Raw genomic sequence first — 23,176 nt, forward strand, 5'->3', positions numbered from 1 at the left:
AATCAACATTAATGATTCAGCAAGCTCCTTGGCCCACACTTTGAACTGTGTATCCAACTGGTTAGTCATAAAGCCATTTTGTTTTCCTATCATAGCTTAAGCACCATCAGTAGAGCCCCGCAAATTTACAGATATTCACTTTATATCTGTGGACCATGTTTGCAGATCGCAGATCAGATGCTGATATGCATTTTGTATCCGTGCAAGTCTCTAATCATCAGTGTAAGTGTCAATGCAGTTATGCCAGTCTACCACAGCTTCAAAACTGATTCTTGGAAAGCTTCAAAGATTTTTTTCCTCTGTACAATAGCCTATCCATGGGCAGCAAACAGGAAGTCCTTTGGTATGGATCCATCTTTTCTGCTCATAACTGGACAAATATTACAAGTTGAGCAGAAGACAGCTCAGTATAGCTGGATGCAACTGCAGAAGTAATGGTTGTACTGAACTCTTCTAAACAGATGTTTATGAACACCTGCATCCAACTCAGGAATTTGTCAGCTGACTTCATCATTGGAGAGGGGAATTACTCTCACTTGACTGGAAGCTGCACATGTCAACATCTGAGACAGGGTGGAATCAATGTTTTCCAGTCATAAAGGGGCTTTCTATTTGCAGTGACACCAAGTCTGATGCTTCATGTTTACAGCATTTCCACTTAAGGCCAAAAGGCAACATCTAGTCTGACCTGTATAGCACAGACTGTAGAATTTCACCCAGTTACTCTGTAAGGATCCCAGTAACTTGTTTGACTAAGGCATATCTTCCAGAAATGCATCCACTCTTGATCTGAAGACTTCAAGGGATGGAGCATACACAACTTCCTGTGGTGGTTTTCTCCAATGGTTAATCATGCACACTGTTAAAAATAAAAGGAGTACTTGTGGCACCTTAGAGACTAACAAATTTATTTGAGCATAAGCTTTCGTGAGCTACAGCTCACTTCATCGAATGCATCCGCTGAAGTGAGCTGTATCTCACGAAAGCTTATGCTCAAATAAATTTGTTAGTCTCTAAAGTGCCACAAGTACTCCTTTTCTTTTTGCGAATACAGACTAACACGGCTGCTACTTTGAAACTGTTAAAAATGTGTGCCTTATTTCTAGTTTGAATTTGTCTGGCTTTAACTTTTAGCCATTGGCTCTTGTTATGCCTTTCCCTGCTATGTTAAAAAGCCCTTTAGTACAAGCTGTTTTCTTCTTGTGTTTGCACCCTCTCACACACACACCATTGTCACAACACACATCTTAAGAGCCTACACCCTACATGCCTAAATTTGACTATATTACTGTGGAAGTAACAATAATTGCACCTACATTAAGGACTAGTCTTTCTGTGATTTGCAAAAACATCCTGTGCACACTGCTAAACAAAACAAGCCACTATACTTTGCCCTTGTATTGAGTATAGTGTTTTGCATGCAAAGATATCAGTGTATGTTATTGAACATTTAATGCATTATGCCTCTGTCATAAATATAAAGGGAAGGGTAAACACCTTTAAAATCCCTCCTGGCCAGAGGAAAAACCCTTTCACCTGTAAAGGGTTAAGAAGCTAGGATAACCTCGCTGGCACCTGACCAAAATGACCAATGAGGAGACAAGATACTTTCAAAAGCTCGGAGGAGGGAGAAAAACAAAGGGTCTTTGTGATGCTTTTGCTGGGGACAGAACAGGAATGGAGTCTTAGAACTTAGTAAGTAATCTAGCTAGATATGTGTTAGATTATGATTTCTTTAAATGGCTGAGAAATTGAGTTGTGCTGAATAGAATGAATATTCCTGTCTGTGTGTCTTTTTGTAAGTTAAGGTTTTGCCTAGAGGAATTCTCTATGTTTTGAATCTAATTACCCAGTAAGGTATTTACCATCCTGATTTTAGAGGTGATTCTTTTTACTGTTTCTTCTATTAAAATGTTTCTTTTCAAGAACTGAATGTTTTTTACGTTGTTCTAAGATCCAAGGGTTTGGGTCTGTGGTCACCTATGCAAATTGGTGAGGATTTTTACCAAACTTTCCCCAGAAAGTGGGGTGCAAGGGTTGGGAGGATTTTGGGGGGAAAGATGTTTCCAAACAATGTTTTCCCAATAAACCTAGATAAATGTTTGGTGGTGGCAGTGGAAGTCCAAGGGCAAAGGGTAAAATAGTTTGTACCTTGGGGAAGTTTTAACCTAAGCTGGTAAAAGTAAGCTTAGGAGGTTTTCATGCAGGTCCCCACATCTGTACCTTAGAGTTCAGAGTGGGGAAGGAACCTTGACAGCTTCTCAATACCCCTGAAAGATAAATGTAAAAGGATAAAGGGGAAGGGCAGCAGTTTGATGTGCAGGTACTGCTCCCTCTCCTCTCCCTTCCCAGGGTGTGAGGAAGCCTTCCTCTCCCTGATAACATGGGCTGTGCTGGGTGGTTGCTGTGTCCCGCTGGAGGGTCACTTTGTACTGCATGAGAACTACTGCTGCTGCTCTAAGGCTGTGCCTGACAGGACTGCACAACATTGCCATCCAGTGTTCTCCAGTGCACAGTGCAGACCCCACAGCAGTTCTGAGCTTTCTCATTTTACACCCTTCCCCGACCCTAGGAGAGAGCCCTGTAGTTCAGCAAAGAAGCTGTAGGAGAAAGACAGAGCTGGTCGTCCTCTTCCTCTGAGTGGTGTGTGAAAGGCTTCAACTGGCCAGAAGCGCACATCCAGTCCCATCATACTAGGCTCTGTCCACAGTGATCCGTTCTTCTGTAATGTCTATATGCAGCTACTGTAGTTCTCTGTATTTCAGAATGAAGCCCCATGCATTGAGAAAGATCCAGCTGGTTTGGAAAGCAGCAGCAGAGGTCACTGGAAACATGCCAGCCACCTTGATATACTGCTCTCTTCACTGGTTCCTCCAAAAGCAGAATCCAGTTTCTGGTCACTGTCCGGACTTTCAAACCCTGCATGGAATTGTCCCAGCTATCCCAGAGACTGTCACCGTCCTTCCAAATCCCAGAGCAGCTATGTTCCACTGGAACATAGACAGTGATAACCAATAAAGGGAGGTTTGTGGCCCTGGGAGACACAGCCTTTGCAAGAGCCAGATCAAACCACGGATCCTGCAGTGTTGTCAACTCTCATGATTTTGTCATGAGTCTCATGATAATGATTGTCTTCCTTAAAGCCCCAGCTCCTGGAGGCAAGTGGGTATGTGATGATTTCAGCCTTCATTCTTAAAGAAAAAGTAAGTGTCTAGCCCTTGTGGCTTTGGAGAAAGGGTGCACTGGGGTGATATTTTGAAGCTAATGGCTCAAAAAGCAGAAGGCAACTAAAAAGAACCCCAAGTCTATTAATTTTACATAATTTCATGATTTTAAAGCCAATCTCATGATTTTTGAACATTTGGGGTTGGCAATACTCAACTTGTGGTCAGATGAAACACCAGAATGATCATGTCACATTCAGAGCTAAATGCAAAATGCACTTCTTCACACAGGCCTTCCTACTAGAAAGCCCTCACCCTCATCACTCCATATATCCCAAACAGCAGGAAACTAACTCAACATTGCTTCTTCCCAGCATAGGCGCCGACTCCGTGGGTGCTCTGGGGCTGGAGCATCCACCGGGAAAAATTAGTGGGTGCTCTGCACCCACCAGCAGCCAAGCTCCCTGCCCTGCCCCACCTCGCCTCCGCCTCCTCCCCCTCCCTTGAGCGCGCTGTGTCCCCACTCCTCCGTCTACCTCCCAGCGCTTGCCACTACCAAACAGCTGTAGCAAGCTCCGGGAGGGTGGGAGGAGGAGCGGGAATGTGGCACACTCAGGGGAGGAGGCGGGGATTTAGGGAAGGAGTTGGAATAGGGGCAGGGAGGGGGTGGAGTTGGGGCAGGGACTTTGGGGAATGGGGGCAGGGCTGGGGCGGAGGGGGCATCGAGCACACACTGGCGCCAGTAGAAGTCGATGCCTATGCTTGCCAGCAGGCAGGGAAGAAAGACTTTATTGTGGTTTTACTAATGGGAGGCACTCAGACTATGGGGATAGAAGCTATATAAGGAGAGAGAGAGGAAGGTTTTTGAGCCTTCTCCCAGCCCAGCAGCAGCCCTACCTCACCAGCCCTGGACGACCCCATGTCTTCTCCACTGTCAACTAGACCTGCCAAGAATAGGAAATTGAAACCCCTGAGGTTACTCCCTGGACACTTTGGGCAAAGATCATCATGGCTTCCTTGGCTTTTCCTCTATTCCTCCTCACTGTCTTGCTTCCTCTTCTCTTTGAAGCTGCCTTTCTAACCGTCTCCTGCACCTGACTTACACTTTTTCTAGGATTTCTTATGCTTAAGTGGGATATAATGGGGCCCTGACCAAAACATTTGTCTGTGGGATGTAAGGGGATATAATTGGTTATACTCACACACATATATATAATGGACCCCTGACCAAGAGATTTGGCTGTCGGGAAGGAAAGGAAAGATCTTGGTGATGCTGAGGTTAAAGAAGTGGCAAGGATTTGGATGTGACTTGGATATGTATGGTGTTAGAAGCTGGAGAGGGAGAAATCAAAAACAATGTAGTAGTCACTTGCTCTTCTCCATCCACCTTTCTGCCTTTGACTCTTCTCTCCCATATTCATCCTATGTAACTTCATCTTCCATGATGATGTCCCATCTGATTAGCTGCCCATCTCCTTGCCTTCACCTCCTGATTTTGATTTCAAGTAATGTAACAATGCTCCCACTCATCAACGTGGTCACTTATTCAAGCCTCTCTTGACTAAACACTATAACTTCTCTGACCTCTCAATATCTGCCTTCTCCCTGTCACCTCATTCCCTTCAACATTATCTACCAGTCCCTCCCATGACCATTCATATCCATGACTTATTCTCACTACTCTCAGTTCCCCCCCCCTCTGCCCTCTGCTCTGACTCAGCTGTGGATTCTCTCCAATCCACCGGACTCTTTTGCCTCTCTCTCTGCCGCTTGAACATCTGTCCCTACAACCCTGACTCCTCAACAACCTCTGCTCCTGTGCTACTGGACACCCTTGGAGAAAGTCCTGTGACCACGTGAACTTCCCCCAGTTCTGTCATATTTCTTGTCAGACAGTACGTCTCCACCTCACTGACTCCACACCCATAACCACAGCTGCTTATTTACTACCTTGAGTCCTCCGAAACCCTTCCCCCTCCTCCCTTTCTGTGAAAGATCCTGATGACTTTTTCAAATAAAATATCTACAAGATGGGCCACAGCCACCCTCCTCCTCCTCCTGTCACTGATGCAGAGGTTTCTCCTCGGCTCTCACCTCTACCTGCCCCCTCGATCCTTCCCAGCTCGTGACCTCTTCACGCCTATTCTCTCTCTTCCTACACCCTTTGCTCTCTTTTGGCCTCTTCCCTTAAAATGAGGGTGTCTCCATCCTGAAAAAATCCACCCTTGACCCTGCCCGTCTTCTTCTTCTGTCCCCCCTTCTTCTTTTCACTTTTAAACTCAGACTGTTACTGCGGGCAACCAACGCCTGGATTTCTCTCCTCCAGCTGCATCCTGGAGCCACTCCCGTAAAACTGACCAAAATGTCGACTGGTCTTTTCCTGCCTGTACCCAGGGGCTCTGGTCTGCCCCGGCCTCGATGCGGCTGAGCCTTGCCTTTGGCTTTTGCGACTCCGTCCTCAGCTTGCTCCGTCCTGTGTCTTTCCCGGGGCGGGTCTGAGGCCGCCCCCCGCCCCTAGGCGGCCGCCCCGTTACCCCCACCATCGGGGACCGAGCCCCGCCCCGTTAGCCCCGGTTCCGAGCCGGGCCCGCCCAGGCGAGGTGGAGCTCGGCGCGGCCTGCACCATGGCGGGGAGCGGCGCCGGGCCGGGCCGCCTGTGGAGACTCTGCAACCTGCTCATGGCCGCCTTCTTCGGGCTGGCGGCCGCCGTGCAGGTGAGGCCGGGCCGAGGGCGAATGGGGGGAGGAGAGTGAATGCGGAAAGGGGTCAGTCAGGCTGCGGGTTGAATGGGGAAAGGGGTTGGGGGTGAATGGGGAAAGGGGTTGCGGGGGGGAGGAGGAGGAGGAGGGTGGATGGGGTCAGTCAGGCTGCAGGGTGAATGGGGAAAGGGGCTGGGGGAGGAGGAGGGTGGATGGGGTCCCCCTTGTGTCCCGATATTCTCTTGATCACACTACAGTACTTGCATGAGGTGAATTGAAATATACTGTTTCTTTTGTTTGGTTTCAGAGTAGCAGCCGTGTTAGTCTGTATTCACAAAAAGAAAAGGAGGACTTGTGGCACTTTAGAGACTAACCAATTTATTTGAGCATAAGCTTTCATGAGCTACAGCTCACTTCATCAGACGCATCTGATGAAGTGAGCTGTAGCTCACGAAAGCTTATGCTCAAATTGGTTAGTCTCTAAGGTGCCACAGGTACTCCTTTTCTTGTTTCTTTTGTTTATCTTTTTACAGTGCAAATATTTGTAATCTGATGCAATAATATAAAGTGAGCACTGTACACTTTGTATTCTGTGTTGTAATTAGGGTGACCAGACGTCCCGATAAAATCGGGACTGTCCCAATTTTTAAACTTTTGTCCCGCGTCCCAATCGGTGCACGGTCGGGATGCCATTTGACCTGATATTGCGGCTTTGGCCGCTCTGGCATTTTTTGTTTTTTGGTTTTTTTTCCTTCTGCAACTCTGGCCGCTTTTTTTTTTTCCTTCCCCCTTGTCTCCCGATATTTTCTCCGTTTCATCTGGTCACCCTAGTTGTAATTGAAATCAATATATTTGAAAATGTAGACAACATCCAAAAATATTTAAATAAATGTTACTCTATTATCGTTTAACACTGTGATTAAAAACTGTGATTATTTTTTTTAGTCTTGCTGATAATTGCAATTTTTGTAATTGTCTGACATCCCTAACGATAATCGACTCCCCGTGCCAGCTCACAGGACTGGAGTTTTCATTTGCAGATTATTGTTCATGGAGTTTGGTGTGGAAATGGCTCATAGAGAAGCTTGCTGCTGTGCTTTTGTAACAGGCCCGTGTGTAAACTTCACTGTGATGTTCTGTTCTGTGGAATGCTGCATGTACTCAGAGGTCCTGTGGTTTTGGCTGTGTAATGGCAGTAGCAGTTCGTTGCTGCAGCCCATCATGGCCAGATGTTGTGTGGAATGTCATCAAGAAGTGATGTAGCTTTCATTTGTCATAAGAGAGAACCTTTTTCGTGGCTTAACCCTGCCATCATACACTGCCAGTTTGGGGCTGTTCATGGTGGACTGGGGCTTCCTGAGCCCCTCAAGGGGTTTGGTGGAAGTGTAGTTTTATCAGGGAGCAGTTCTCTTTGAGATTGTCATTCCCTTTAATTAGGTGGAGCAATTCATACGAGGAAAGTCAGATGAGAGGAAATTTTATGTATATTCCAGAGATAAAATCAAAAGAAAAGAGAACAGTATTTTATCAAACCTGGCTATATGCAGGACTAAAGAGGGAACATAGGAAAATTGGTAATTAATAAATATTAAATAAAGAAAAATAATTTAATGCTGGAGAAACCTACCGTTATTACAGCATAAAATGGGACTTGAAATAGACAAGGAAGTTGTAAAGGAGGAAATACAGTTCTTCAGTGACTGGAATCCACCACCATAGCCTGTGTACACATAATGCCGATTAAATCTAGACAGATGTTAAATCGGATTGCCCAGAGTGAACAAGATAGATAAGTTACTTTACTATACCTCAGCCAAGCCATAAATAAGGCTCCATGGACTCTGTGACAAACTGGACCTAAATTTTGCATCAGATTGTGTATTAAAGCTGAGGAGCTGGGCTAGGTAACAGGGCTGTGCACAACCACAGAGTCGACGGGAGCCCTGCTGCCCTATCTCTACCCATCCTACCCAACCTCCAGCTGATGTGAGACGTGGAGGAGCTGTGTTTGCTGGATACTATAGGTGATTTGTCAAAGCCCAGCTCTTCTCCATCCCACTTCTCCCAGTGCAACAGAAATGGTTTCACCCGTCTTCATGACTGCCGTGTACAGCTCCCCACTCCTCCCCTGTGACATCGAGCTGGCTTTCCCAGTTCACCAGGCAGTAGAACCACTGGGGCGCCCTTAATGTGCCAATGACTCAGCATATGGAGGGTAGAGATATGTGGCAGGATTTACTCCTGGAGGGATTCTGCGTAAAAAAAATAAAAAAATCTGCACATTTTATTTGTCAAAAGAATGCAATATAATCACACCAATTTCAATTGTTTTGGTAATTTATTTAAACTACAATACAGAAAAAAGTCACAATAACTATTCAGTGTTTCCTAAACACATGAAAGTGAAGTTACAAACACTTCGTAACTAATACCCTGCATTCCAGTTATAATCAGCCAGAGGGACCTGAAAAAGTATGACTCTCGGGGGAGAGTTTCCTTAGGCAAAGCTAGAAAATCTTTAATCAAAATATAATATTATGGAAAATTAAAAGTCTGCTGAAGGGGTGATGTGTTTTACAGATGGAGCAATTGAGGCACAGAGAGGGGAAGTGACTTGCTCAAGGGCACTGTCACCCACTAAGTAAAGTTGGGAACAGAGGCCAGATCTCTTTATTCTCAAGCTAGTACTGAACCCAAAGTACAATCTTCCTTGATTGAATCCAAACTCCAGCTGGCTCAGACTGGCAGTTTTGCCCTAGTGTTAGCATTGAAAGCTGCCCCCTGCTCTTATTCTTTGGTGTTATCAAGAAGAAACTGTCACCCATAATTCTGTTTAAATTGGTGACAGTTGGCATAGTCGGGGAAAATGTGCTTCCCCTGCTCAACAGAATTTTGATCGCTGGATTCTCTATTACATGCATCCAGATGATGACAACAGCAGTGTAGGGTGCTTATGCACACATGCTGGCTCTAACCAACTCTCCTCTCCAAAATAAGAGAAATCTGAACCAGGAGGATCCTTTAATAAAGTACTTTTTATTCTTGACCCAGCCGGGAGGACAAATATAGGTTTGAGAATCCTAACACCAGGTGAAAGCCTGTAAGATCTTGTCTGAGTGCTCATTCTGACCTCTTTGTTATTCCAGATAAATGACCCTGATGCAGGACTGTGGATAGTGAGTATGACTACAGACTTTCCTAGCTGCTGAAGACTCTGGAGCATTTTATAGGAGAGAATCCTAAATTTGCTCCTTTGTTGGACATCTGCCCTCTTTTCCGTTACAACGCCCTTCTGAAAGGCTTACAATGGCTCTTCTAGCTTTGGCCTGACCTGTGGCGCACAAGTTCACAACACTTGGGTGACTTCAAACCATCTGAATGGGTTCTGTAATTCTGCCTGGAGCAGGTAAAACCTGAAGCCTGCTTTGGATGAGTTTTAAATCCTCATCCTTGATTAAAATAAGCAGCTTTTTAAAATTACACCTTTTGGGAACATCATCTTCCCTCTGAATAGTGACCTGGGTGTGGAAAGGCGGTGGACAGGTTACTCAAGTTTGATTACCTGCATGGCACTTCTAGGGGTTTTTATTCCACTTTGCTTACCCCCACCCCCTACCATCTTTGTCTAGGGCAGGCACCAACTATCTCTTCTCCTCCTTCCCTGGGGCTCACACCTCCTGACGTGAGTACCTCTGGGCTCCACATCACCTCTGTGTATTGTAATCGCTCCAGATTACCTGCTCTGCTGCATTGTGTAAATGAGCTGGATGGGATGTGGCTGCTTCTCTGTGCTCTGCCTTCTCATGCTACAGAGTGGACTTGCAATATCTCACTAACAGGTGGTCTACATTGTACCTGCTGTCCTTACGCTGCTTGTTGGCCTTAATCCGTCAATTACAGGTATGATATTGGCATTCTAAATGGACTCACTCGTAGATCTTCACCCCAAAGAGATTGGTTTTCATTTTTTGTCATGGTAGGATGCAAACCTAGGGCTGCATGGAAATGTGCTCAGCTGTCCATGACTGCAGGTAGTAAGGTGCCCATTCCCAGGAGTGATGGTGACTGCTTTCCTGTTTGCAGGTGGATGTCCTAGAAATGGATTTAGTCCATTGTCTCTGCATCAATTCCTCGTCCTGAGACATCCTTATTACTGCACCTATGCCGCAACAGTCTGGTTCTAGTACTAAATGGTGATCTATTGGGCTGAGCACGAGACTTCCATGTTCTAGTCTTTGGCTCTACTGCTCCCATTGGCAAGTCACTGAACTTTTCTCTCTGTTTCCCCATCTGTAAAATTGGGATAATTCTTACCTGTGTCCTAGGAGGGCTTAATGTCTGTACAGTGTTCTGAAGAGATAAAGGTATAACTACCAAATACTGTGATTACCACACAAGGCGCACATACAGCAGTGTAATATTCTTAGTGATTATAATATGGCATGGTAGGAGTTCTAAGATTGTATAGTCACTGGGGAATGTTATCTGCTGGCTGAGACTGATGCGGCTGTATTTACAGGGACCCTGTAAAGCCAAATTTGGCCCAGAAAATAAAAGTAAGATTTATACAATCTAAGATCACTAGAAGTATTTCCTTGATTTTTTTTTTTTCTCTCATTGGAAAGAATTTTGAGAAATTGTTTTCTATATGCTAAATGACAACCATATATGCTGAATGAATTTTATTTTGGATTAAGGAAAATCCCAACAAAAACAAAGTAAAGTCTCCATGAGAAAGCACAGTGTCTCTTCTGTAACATGCTGCATCAACTCTGCCTCCTAAAATGCTGGCTTTGTTAAATGAAAGTGTAACAGTCACTGCTCATAAATAAACCTTGCTCTGCAGCATTTGCAACCTCAACATTGCAGCATTTTGCTAGTGCATGAGAGCCTGAAAGTGAAAGTCTGTTTTCAATGCCCAAATTGAGATAAATGCCAAAAGTAAACAAACAGGAGTGTTGGAAAGGAAAATAATTTTTCCAGATTCTTTTGGTTTAGATAGCCTAAAGTTTATTTTCAGCATACTTGTATATTTTCAGGACATTTGTTTTTCCTAATTATTTTAATTTTGATGTTGCCAAATCAATAAGAAGCATTTCACATTAGGACTGTGAAAGGCCCTGAGCTGCAGCCAGTTCAACAGAACCATCAGCCTTCTATGTAGACCTGTTGCAAAGTAAAAAATCATACACAGCTCTTTTCTATATTGGGAGCCTATAATGATCAGCTCTTGCTTGGAGCTCTCCATCCACTGGAGGGTTCAGCCCTGAAGAGATTTTGTTTGTTAAGCCTTCTGGTTTTCCATTTGTTGACTTGTCATTATGGAGGTCAGCCAGAGAACCATTTGTTATTCACTTACCTCTGCCTCCCATAGCCCTCCAGCATGGACCTGTAAGCCACAAGAGCCTGTGTCCGGGCCCCTTCTAATCTTTCCTGGAATATTTTGAGGCAGGGACAGCTCATGCCCTAGAATTACGGGGAGCACCCTGATGTCACTGCCAAGAGCCTGACAGTGGGCATAGGGTGTCAGGAAGTCATGCTCCTTGCTATGTAGAGGCTTCAGTTTGTAATTCTCCATGGCCTTTTATGAAGCCATTGAACAGTGGAGCATGTTTCTGTTTCCTAGGGAGGATCTGTGATGGTCTTCAGAGCTGTGGTGCTGCCAAGGAGTTGTTTCCCAGGAACTCAGAATCTGAAATCTACCCAGAGCTTGCATTTGTCAACAGTATTTCTAGACCAGAATTCCTTCGCCATTCCAAACACCTGGATACATAAAAGAGCAAGTCCTACCTAGTATTGCAGCAGACGCTCCTGCATCCCTCCTTCCTAGTGCATGTATGTTTGTGGAAGGGTCCCTTTTCACGCAGCTTCTTTACAGTCTGGAAGACTTGGGATGTACTTCATGTAGTATGTTCATAAGCATTTAGTAGCTCCAGTCTGTTCTTCCCCAGATAATGTCATCTGGAGGAGCCTGTCAGATCTGCATTCTGCTGCTTGTTTAGTTGGAACCGTTGCCTTGGGGTGCTCTTTGTTCGCTTATGCAAAAAGTAACATCTTGCATGAAGAGGAAGGAAGGTGAGTAATGCATCTATTCTGTCCTAATCCATACAGCCCATGCAGGAAGCAGATTGTCCCTCTGGCAGCTCACTCCCAGGCAGACCATGCTTCAGTTTTTGATTGCTACAGTGAGTGGGTTGGCCCTAAAAAGAAGGGAGTCAGGCTAGTAAGGAACTCAGCCTGGATGTTGCTAGTCCAGCAGTATGTTGGACAAACTGTTGACGAAGGGGCCAGTGAGCACAGGTTGCAGCTTGGCTGAATCCCCTGTTCTCTTTGCTTTGGTCAGTCACAGATGGGGATGGGGTAGGGGTCGGTACTGGCTTTCAAAACTCACAAGACTGGCACTGTGCACCTTGGAAGCCCCCTGTGTTCTGATTCCAGAGCTTTAGAGGCAGGAATTGGGTAAGTTTTCAGAATTGTGTTCAGGGTGGATTGATGTAAATAAAGTGATTTAAATCATCAGTTTTAATAAACTTTTACATTTGCACTTCAGTTATTTTCTGAAGAAAGGTGCACTCTCATTGGTTGATATAACCATTACAATGTGTTGATTTACCACTAAATACAGCCTTTACACTAGATTTGGTACATCTCTTTGCTACCTGAGAGGGTGCACTATAACTATATACATTTATGTAAACAATTATATAGCTTAATATTTTCAAATTCTTATTAACCATACATTTTAGTATGTCAGAAAAGGGCAAATGATATATTGCTTATTCACTAGATAGTTAAACAAATCATGAGCAAAAAGTTAACTTCATTAGGATGGTAACTGGAATTTAATTAAACATGCACAACTGCATATACGATTTATTTTTTATTAAAACAAATGTAAAAGTTTTGGATAAATAAAATTCCCATATCAAAACATGTTTCACATTCACAACTAAATTTGTTAAACAAAGGGATTAACTGTGGTCTGTGAATTAAATGGATTATTTCAGGAAAGTTTTACACAAACATATTTGAAAAGTGACTGGAGCTTAAATTCCTACTCTCATCTAAGTTTCTTGAAAGTGAGATAGTCTCCTAAATTAGTTAGGCTGAACTATTGTACCATGTTTATAAAGCTTGACCTCAAAAGTTAGACTCGGGCAAAACACCTTTATATAGAAAAGCATCCTTTAATTCATAGAGGCTAATGGATTCAGTATATTTATTGTTTATTTAAATGTTCAAAGATACAAGTAGTTTAGGCCTTAACATACATTTTGTATTAAATTCAGATTTCATTTTAAAGTGGTTTATTTTTAATAAGAAAATTATAATTTAAATAACAAAATAGAAAACATTTAAAAAAAGAAAAAAAATCAATTTTCATCCCCTAAATTTTGTTTGGAGGGTACCATGTACCTACTTGTCTGGAATGGAATACTGTCAAGCTGTTGAAGACTTGATGGCACAATCCCCACTACTGCCAAGCATGGAGGAAAGGGGGTTGAAAGTGAAGGAGGCAAACTCCCACTAGGCAGAGACTCAGATATTCCTTTTTGTTTAAGTAAGCAAGGTGCTTGCTTGTGCACAAGGTAAAAGTGATTGTGTCTTAAGTTGCTGTTTAAATGGACACCCTGAGGCGTAGTTTACAGGTTTATCTGTAGTTCTGTAAAAATTTTGTTTCAACGGCCATGAGTTTGTACATATTCAACTGTAATATTATATTTAGTATTAAAAGGAGTCTAATAGAAAATGGAAGCAGAAATCTGTGCAGATTCTGTAAATTGGTTGTGTGCATGTGGAGTAGGAATTCCATTCAGATTTCTGTTAGCTCAGATCCGGCTTTAATAGTAAATCTAATTCCTCTTAGGGGGAGCTTGCACGCCTACCCGTTATTTTTGCAGAGAATTTGTCCTTTGTGTAAGCAAATACTTGTGCACACTGTATTCTGATTTTTTTTATTTTTTCATTTATGTATTTATTTTGTATAGGGAGTTGTTTGGTCTGGTGATTATTACAATATGGATGAATCTTTGCCGCAATTCAGCAAAGTAAGTCTTTAATCCATTTGTATATTCATGGTTCGTGAGAGGGTATATACTACAGGGCTGGCTGCAACTAGCTGTTTCCTATCCATAGGTGATTTTGGCTGTGTGCTGCCTTGCTGCATATTATTGTCTAAATTCTGCTCAGACTTGGGCACAGCACCATGTTCATTTGGGTTTCTGGAAGGACAAGGTGTGCTGGTCATAAGCAGCATAAAGCAAAAGGGAAAAAAGGTGAGGCAAACCTTGTCCAGAGGACAACTTGAAGGAAACCTGTTGCTCCTCCTGCAGAGTCTGAAGGGGGGGATATTTCTTCATAAAAAGAGACTGTATCTCTTGTATAGTGGTAGCATAGTGTTATAGTGGATGCAGGCAGTAACTGCAAAAACCAAGGTGGCAAAAGTGTTTCCATTAGAACACTAGTAATGGGGCATAACGTATGTAAGAAAGGACCCTAATGAGGAGTGGGCCGACTCCGCTGCCATCAGCATAAGCAGATTCTCTGCAGTCGTCGTAGGAGGAGAGGGAGACAGAACCTGGAACCTGGGAGGGAGATGACAAAATTGTGCTGGGCATTAAACCAGCATCAAAGCAAAGACCTCAGCGTTTGGAAAAACTGCACCAGCTCTGACTGTAAGATGGGGTTGGAAAATGAACAGCTGCTCAATGAGCATTGCTAGGATCCAGAGCAGTCTGCAACATGCTGCAGCTCCTGCTCCTTCTCTGAGCACCTCAAGGGCAGTATTTGTACCCTAGAGCAGTGACTCTCAACCTTTCCAGACTACTGCACCCCTTTCAGGAGCCTGATTTGTCTGGTGTACCCCAAGTTTCACCTCACTTAAAAACTACTTGTTTACAAAATCAGACATAAAAGTACAAAAGTATCACAGCACAGTAGTACTGAAAAATTTATTACTTTCTCCTTTTTATCATATAATTATAAATAAATTGAAATATTATATTTACATTTCAGTGTATCGTATATAGAGCAGTATAAACAAGTAATTGTATGAAATTTAGTTTGTACTGACTTTGCTAGTGCTTTTTATGTAGCCTGTGGTAAAATTAGGCAAATATCTAGATGAGTTGAGGTACCCCCTGACAGACCTCTGCCTACCCCCAGGTGTACATGTATCCTTGGTTGAGAACCACTGCCCTAAAAAGAGTGGTGTGTGGTGCCCAGTAGGGGCTCTGTCCCACTAATACTGCTCTCATCCATCAGAAAGCCTTAAGAGCTAGGGCTGTTCCATTAGAACGAAAGAGAGAAGATCCAGGAGCCCTGCAGAGATGTTATCTTTAGAGAGCGGTACCTGCATGCCATGCACTGCAAGGAAACAGTTTCTGTAATAGGCCAGGAGCCAGTGTTTAAAGGAAAGTAGCAACAGAGACTATCCATCTGCTTTGTTATTTGTGTAGAGAAGGGTTAAATGGCACAGTGTGTTACTACATAAGCTTTTCTGGTGAGCTAAAATCAAATCCAGACCCAGCACAAGTGTGGTGATCTCTATCCACACCACAAAATCTCAGCGCAGTTCCTCAAATCAAGGAAGGCCCAGACCTAGCGTACTAAAGGCTGCAAAGAGTATGCCTGCCGTTAGGGCGTGCCATTAGGCCTCACTTTAAGACTAAAATATACCCTCATTTCAAAAAGAAACAAACACAAAAATACTCTTAACTCAGTCTTTGTTCCTTGTGGTCGTCACTTCCCCCGTCAGTCAAGATGCAGCAATGGAGGTGCACCATGTGTGTTTGCCTCATTTACACCAGGTCACAAAGAATTATATTTTGGTGTGTGCCCAGTGAAAATATAGTCTGGGGAATCTGCATGTGGAAGCTGAAAAAAAGTAGTACTCCCAAACTATCAGTCTAGGAAAATCTGGCTGCTTTCTGCCCCGGGTTGAAATCCTTGCCTTTCTGCCTCCCATTGCTCTGACACTACCTGGATTCTAACTTGCTGAACAGGGGTCTATCTCTGTGCTGCTGTGGCTGCAGGAAGGGAGTCTTTGGTGTCCGTCACTAAAAGTTGAGGGGGATGTAGCCACATGGACTTGGGGCAGCTGAGCAGCTCTTCAGTGCAGGTTGGAAAGGAGCAGAGAAGGGGAACAAGTGGGCAGGCTCCTGGACCCGTGCTGCTGCCTGTTCTGTTCTCCTGTCACAGTAAAGGCAGGGTTTGAGAGCAGGCGCTTCAGAGAAGCCACCTACAGCAGCAGCAGCCAGAGAGGTTTTGTGGCACGCTCGTTGCAGCTCATCAGCACTGCTTTTCTCCAGGCTCCTCAGTCTGATGAGGAGCCTCACCCCAGACGCAGACACCTCTGTTGCTAGCTGGGTTTGATCTGAAATAACACCACTGTCTTTTGTTCTTTCCAGAAATCCCCTGGGTGGAATTCGTCTGATGGTCGCAATTTCTCTCTCGCTCTTCCCCTTTGTAACATGGCTTTACATTTACATGAACTCAGAGATGCGATCATCCTGGCCAACTCACTGCAAAACTGTGATTTAACCAGGCAGGAACAAACATACACAAATATTCAAACAGCTATTTGCCTTCAGCTTTCGGTTCTCAGTTGAAAACTGGTATCAGAACAACAGGAACTGCAACTATGGCCCAAGAGCACGTTGTTGCCTCAAACAGCACGGTTTGAGATTTGTTATCATCATTATCCATCCATCTCCTCTTTCCATGGACCAACCTGTGGATTTCAAACTGTGTCCTTCATGTAGTGATGACACCACAGCCCCTGTATCACTGTCTCCTCCAGTACCACAATGAACAGGAGCAGGGGCAGACTAGATCCTGGTAAATATGTGCCCTTAGTGTGGATGAACAATTGTACAGCAGCGTCTGCTAGGAACTCCTAGAAAGGACAGAAGCATTCAAATGTGATCCTCTCCTCCTCCCTCAGGGCCTGCAGGTGAGCAGCCAGACTCTTATGGGCGGTGATATCAATGGCTGCTGGGAGACCTGAAACAACTAGCAGGGGTAGCTGTTCTGTCTGTTTAGTCAATGAGAAGAGCTCAGTCTCTGCCATACCTAGGCTGAAAGTGGACAAGGAATTCAGAAGGTTTTTGGAGAACTGCAGAGTTGCTTCTCAGCTGAATCACAAATTTCTTAGAAATCTTCTCCACAAAGTATTAAAGGTGTCAAGTATGGCTGTTGTGGTCTTTATTACTGACTGATGGGCCAGCGAAGACATGGGACTATGGGAAGGATTGACAGGTACTATGGTGCAGTGGCTAGGACACCAGCCTAGGAGTCAGAGGCCTGCATTCTATTCCCAACTCTACCACTGACCTCCTGTGTGACCTAAACCAAGTCATTACACCAAGCTGTTCTTTTATTTCCCTTCCTACCTTTTGTCTGCTTCGTCTGTTACGGAGGCACCAATTGCAATTTCATAGTTAAGGTTAAGTTTGGTTTTGTATTAAAAGCAGGGATTCAGCCTTTGTGTATGACAAATACAGTATGTCCTCTCCAAGCTTAATCATTTGCCCTTTGAATACAGAATGAATTTTCTAAGTATTTATGAGTAATTATGTTAGAGTTAAAATTAAATGGGTATTTTTAGAAATTTAGCATCTTATGTCAAGACTTTTTTTTTGTCCCTATTGATGATGATAATGGAATAACACAGACTCTTTGTGCATGAGATTTTAGGGAGGTTGACTACATTTGGAGAAATATTTTAAGGGTATTGGCCACTTTTTGCTGTTCATAATTGGAAGTTCAGCAGCGCTGATAAATGTTCTACAGCAAATTCCATGAAGTCCTACTGTCTCTTAAAATGATTGCCATCTCATATTGTTTTCAATGGGACTGAGGCCAGAAGCTGCCCTCAGGAAATATGGCACTGCCACTGCTCCTCACAGCTTTCCTCTCTGCCTCCCAAAAGCCTGCATACCATCTTCCTTGAGCTCTGTTTTGATTCTTTCTCATGGGGAACAATGGGAGGCAGTCACCATTTTGAAAGAGGGCATCCTAACTGAGGATAACAGAAGATGATGGCTATTTTGAAAAAAAGGGCAACTCTTTGTGAGTTTCTCTGAAGGACAAGACTTCAGGTTTCACTCTCTACTGACAAACGTTCACTTGTGAAAAATAATAGCAAACAATCATCATTAATCCAAAATATTTTGTTTGAGGGGCAGTGTCAAGGTTCCTTCCCCACTCTGAACTCTGGGGTACAGATGTGGGGACCCGCATGAAAGACCCCCTCAGCTTATTTCTACCAGCTTAGGTTAAAAACTTCCCCAAGGCACAAAATCTTTGCCCTTGGACTAGGGTATGCTGCCACCACCGAGCGCTTTAAAAAAGAACTAGGGAAAAGGACCCCTTGGAGTTCCTCTTCCCCCAGCAATCCCCCCAAACCCTTACACCCCCTTTCCTGGGGAGGCTTGAGAATAAACAAATTGAGCACAGACTAGCTTGGGTTTCTTAAGATCCTAAAAACCCAATCAGATCCTTAAAAAAACAGAACTTTATTAGAAGAACAGAACAAAGATAAAAGAAATACTCTAAGATTAGAATGGAAGATGATCTCACAGGCAGTCAGATTCAAAACATAGGGAATCCCTCTAGGCAAAACCTTAAGTTACAAAAAGACACAAAAACAGGAATACACATTCCCTCCAGCACAGCGAATTTAGAAGCCAAAACAAAGAAAACCTAACACATTTTCTAGCTAGATTACTTACTAACTTTACAGGAATTGGAGGGCTTGCATCCTTGATCTGTTCCCGACAAAGGTATCACACAGACAGACAAAAGCCTTTTTCCCCCTCTCCAGATTTGAAAGTATCTTGTCCCCTCATTGGTCATTTTGGGTCAGGTGCCAGCGAGGTTACCTTAGCTTCTTAACCCTTTACAGGTGAAAGGATTTTGCCTCTGGCCAGGAGGGATTTTATAGCACAGTATACAGAAAGGTGGTTACCCTTCCCTTTATATTTATGACAGGCAGTCTCTTCTCTTCTCTTCTCAGCAGCTCACTTTGCTGTTTGCTGTGCATTTGCTCCCCTTCTTTAATTTGGAGCTGTCTGCAAATTTGAGCATAGCTTAGTTTTCAGTAAATAGTCACTCAACAAAGGAGGACACAAGTCAGTTGTACGGAGGTTGTGGGGAGGGGGTAGATATTTTTTAGTTGGTCATGAAGCCCTAAGAGGATCCTGGTTTTGGCTAGACGTAGCAGGAAGAGTCACTGTCTGAAGACTGACATTCTGTCCTAGCTCTGGTACAGCTCCCCCTGCTAGATGCTCACCAGGTTGCTGTTTGGGTCCTAATGGGGAGCCATGTGCTCTTAAGCTTCCCTTGCTCTGGGAAGAATCCAGCAAGGTTTGTCTCAGGCCTTTGTCCCTCAGGCATGCTTATTGGGCCCAGACTCTACCTATTGCCCCTTTAGATAAGTGGACCTGGTGGTCCAGCTGGCCCAGCCCCATATCCTGGCTGGTTCTGACCCCACAAGACATACTGATAACCTCAGTAAACCTTTTCCCAGTGCTCCAAACTTGTGGGCAGTCTGGCTTATGGTTTCTCTCTCCAGGGCTATGTGATAACTGATGCGCATCTCACACATGCTTTGCAAAAGTTTAACACAATTACTCTTTAGATACCCCAAGAAATGTACAGATTTAGACAAAAACAATAAAACACTTCTATGCCCTTGTCATCATGGAGTCACAGGGTCTGGTCTCTGTCCCAGCCTGAAACAGGTCTCCTGGGAGTGACTCCTTTAGTGGGCTGGGCCCCAAGGATGCATGCAGTCCACAGGCTTTGTGGGTTTCAAGACTGGGCTGTTGGCACCGGCAATCTCTGTCTCTCTGTGGCTCCCTGCAGCAAATCCAGCCCAGTCAGACTCATGTGGGAGACTTGTACTGTCCCCTTCATGGTGCAGGGCTGTCAGTGAGTATTACAGTGACACAGGCAGCCTTTGCAAAACAAGGTACCATTTATTAGTCACCGGGCTCCGGAATCTGAAAATCCTTAAATCAGCACAGAGAAATGCCCGTGAAAGCATCGTCCATGCTAGTTATCCCAGAGCTCAGCTGTTGTGAACCCATGTTCAAGCTCTCATGCACTTTCTCTCACCTTCTTAGTTCCCAGGTGTCTATCCCTTCCTCCAGAAACCAACGCTTTATCTCCCTGCCTCACACCTTCCAGTCCTTTGATCTCGAGCTGGGGTCTTTGCTCAGTTTCCCTGCTGAGAGGGTTGTTGGTTGCTAGGTGTCAATGTGCTGGGGACTGGGTTTGGCATGGGCTTCTCAGATTTTCCAGTCCTTTTTAGTGATCCATTCAGGCTCATACAGCTGTGACATCCTACAAGGGTGCTTCCATGTGCATAGAGAATAGTCAAGGTTTAATGACCCTTCATTGTTAGTCCTTGGAATTTCTGTCCAAGATGAAGGTAAAAGGTCAGCAGAGAAGGCAGAGTAGCCTCACAATCAAAATGGCATTTATAGATTGATAATCGATACGGAGAGTTTATAATATCAAATGGGAATTTGTAAATTGTATATAGACACAATCCCCTAATTGTCACAGCTTCATTGAAAAAGGAGCTCTGCATAGTTCAGGGGGTATATCTATGCTGCAATTAGACACCTGCAGCTGGCCTATGTCAGCTGATGAGCTCTGGCTGCTTAATCGCAGTGTAGACATTTGGGCTTGAGCTGAAGCCTGGGCTCTAGGACCCTGGGAGTGGGAGGGTTCTAGGGCTCAGGCTCCAGCCCGAACCTGAATGTCTACACCACAGTTAAACAGCCCATAAGCCTGAGTCAGCTGACAGGGGCGAGCCATGGGTTTTTAAGTGCAGTATATTCATACCCAGTGTAAGAATCACTGGCTTAGCTCAGAATTTTGTTAGGCTTATAAATGTGCTTATTGACCAACTTCTGATCTTGCATACGCCAATGTAAATGTGGAGTAAATGCAGCAAGATCCAGATTTATTCCAGTTTTACACCAGGATAAGCTGGTGAGAATCTGGCCCATTTTCCTCTTCCCCAGTAGTATTGAGGAAACTCTAATGGGACTCTGACATGTGCAGTAACATGCATCCTGCACCCAGGGGGGTGGGTTTGTACACCCTCCACTTTCTCTGGCACCTGTCAAGATTTCCATTATCTCACACTGACACAAGAATAGCAGGCTCCCTTACAAGGTCACAGATCTTTCCATGCAGGAGCAGTGGAAGCTCCCTAAAAATGGGGAAGGGCACACTGGTGCCTGAACCGTGGCCCTGCCCTTGCACCATCCCTTCCCCTCTGAGGCCCTGCCCCCGCTTGCTCCTCTCCTCCCCCCATTGCTTGACCTTACAGCCAGTAAAGAGGGAGGGTGTAGCCCTCCCACTTTTAAAAGTGACGGGACCATGGCCCTCTAGCCCTCTCTGTTCTGGCACTCCTGTTTCAGTGCCCATGTCCACAAAGACAAAAATGTTCAAAACAAGGTTCCTAACATTAAGTACTTAAATCCATAAGAATGGCCATGCTGGGTCAGAGCAGGGGTCCATCTAACCCAGTATCTTGTCTTCCGACAGTGGCCGGTGCCAGATGCATCAGCGGGAATGAACAGAACAGGATCCACCCCGTTTCCAGTCCGAGCTTCTGGGAGGCAGAGGTTTAGGGACACCCAGAGCATGGGGTATTATACCTGACCATCTTGTCTAATAGTCATTGATGGACCTATCCTCCATGAACATATCTAATGCTTTTTTAACTGAGTTATACTTTTGGCCTTCATAACTTCCCCTAGCAACAAGTTCGACAGTTTGTGCATTATGTGAAGATGTACTTAGGTTTGTTGTAAACCTGCTGCCTATCAATTTCATTGGGTGACCCCTAGTTCTTGTATTATGTGAAGGGGTAATACTTCTCTATCACTTTCTCCACACCATGCATGATTTTATAGACCTCTATTTCTCCCTTACATCAAAGCTGATGCGTAACTTGTTTGTATCGGTGTATAAAGATGTATCTCAGAGGGAGTGTCTTTGTCCAGCCGAGGGGGCAGTGGAAAGTCCCGCCACTGACAGCTGCATCCATTATCACGGGCATATGTGTTAGTGTACCTGTAATCATTGAGCCTGAGGCATTAGCACCATGCTTCATCGGTAATAAACCTGGCCTAAACCAAGTCTGGTGGTCTTATTGGGCAGTTTGTTCGGAGCCTGCTATACAGGCTATCTGGCCAGAGCCAGTGCGGCACACAGAGGGAACACACGCACGCAGCCAAACATCTGACGAGACATGTGACTGTTGCCTCACGTTTCAGCAGTACAACCAGACCAACTTCTTGTTTCCCTGCGCTACTTCCTAGGGGCTCCTGCTGGCGCTGCTCCATCACCACTTGGACCTGGCTCTCAGACTTGTGGTCAGACAGCCCTTCCACCTGTCTCCTGGGGCAGTGGTTTGCCTTTTCTCTCTGCTGCCGGTCACAGGCTCGGCTGAGGACTCAACTCCCTGGAGGGGACATCTGCCTCCTTCTCTGGTCCAGCCCCAACTGAGGTACAGGGCCCTGCTCTTATACTTCCTGTGAGCGAGGGGGGGGGGTTAGCTGTGCCCACCAGGGGAAGTTAACCCCCTCTGTACCAGAGGGAGGCCATTCTTCCTCACTACAGACCTTGTCAAAGGCTTTCTGAAAGTACAAGTACACTATATGAACTGAATCACCCTTTCCTCATGCTTTTTATACACTAAAATAATGCTAATAGATTGGTGGGGCACGATTTCCTTTTATAAAAACCATATTGACTCTTCTCTAATATAGTGTGTTCATTATGTGTCTGATAATTCTGTTCTTTACTATAATTTCAAAGAATTTGCCTGGCACTGAAGTTAGGTTTACCAGCTTGTAATTGCCAGGATCACCTCTGAAGCATTTCTTAAAAATTGCCATTACATTAGCTTTCCTCCAGTCATCGGGTAGAGAGGCTAATTTAAGCGATAGGTTACATTACCACACTTACAGAAATGTAGGGCTTGAAGGGACCTTGAGAGGTCATCTAGTTCAGCCCTCTGCACTGAGGCAGGACCAAGTCTACCTAGACCATTTTTGACAGATGTTTATTTAACCTGTTCTTAAAAGCCTCTAATGATGAGGATTTCACAACCTCCCTTGGAAATCTATTCTAGTGCTTAACTATCCTTATAGTTAGAAAGTTGTCCCCCTAATATCTTACCTAGCTCTCCCTTGCTGCACATTAATCCGATTCACGGAGATCTATTTATAACATACCTTTATAACAGCCCTTAACATATGCCAACAGAATCTATCATAATTTTAA

At 44.5% G+C, this 23,176-nt stretch overlaps 1 protein-coding gene across 2 annotated transcripts; it reads left to right on the forward strand.

Annotated features, from left to right (window-relative positions):
* Nucleotides 1-5,742: 5,742 nt before the first annotated feature.
* Nucleotides 5,743-22,127, forward strand: TMEM220 (transmembrane protein 220). 2 transcript variants are annotated; one of them, XR_012641930.1, is made up of 7 exons: nucleotides 5,743-5,878; nucleotides 9,010-9,039; nucleotides 9,703-9,763; nucleotides 11,815-11,938; nucleotides 13,852-13,911; nucleotides 16,273-17,309; nucleotides 21,431-22,120. XR_012641930.1 is itself a non-coding variant. In XM_074971947.1 (6 exons), exons 1-6 carry the CDS (start codon nucleotides 5,789-5,791, stop codon nucleotides 16,403-16,405), a joined length of 498 nt encoding a protein of 165 aa, XP_074828048.1. In that variant the 5' UTR covers nucleotides 5,743-5,788; the 3' UTR covers nucleotides 16,406-22,127. The 2 variants fall into 2 exon arrangements, 1 of the variants encoding a protein (XP_074828048.1); XM_074971947.1 differs by having other exon boundaries at nucleotides 16,273-22,127.
* The last annotated feature ends 1,049 nt before the right edge of the window (nucleotides 22,128-23,176 follow it).

This window comes from Natator depressus, chromosome 14 (assembly GCF_965152275.1).
Source record: "Natator depressus isolate rNatDep1 chromosome 14, rNatDep2.hap1, whole genome shotgun sequence".
In the NCBI taxonomy this organism is placed as follows: Eukaryota; Metazoa; Chordata; order Testudines; family Cheloniidae; genus Natator; species Natator depressus.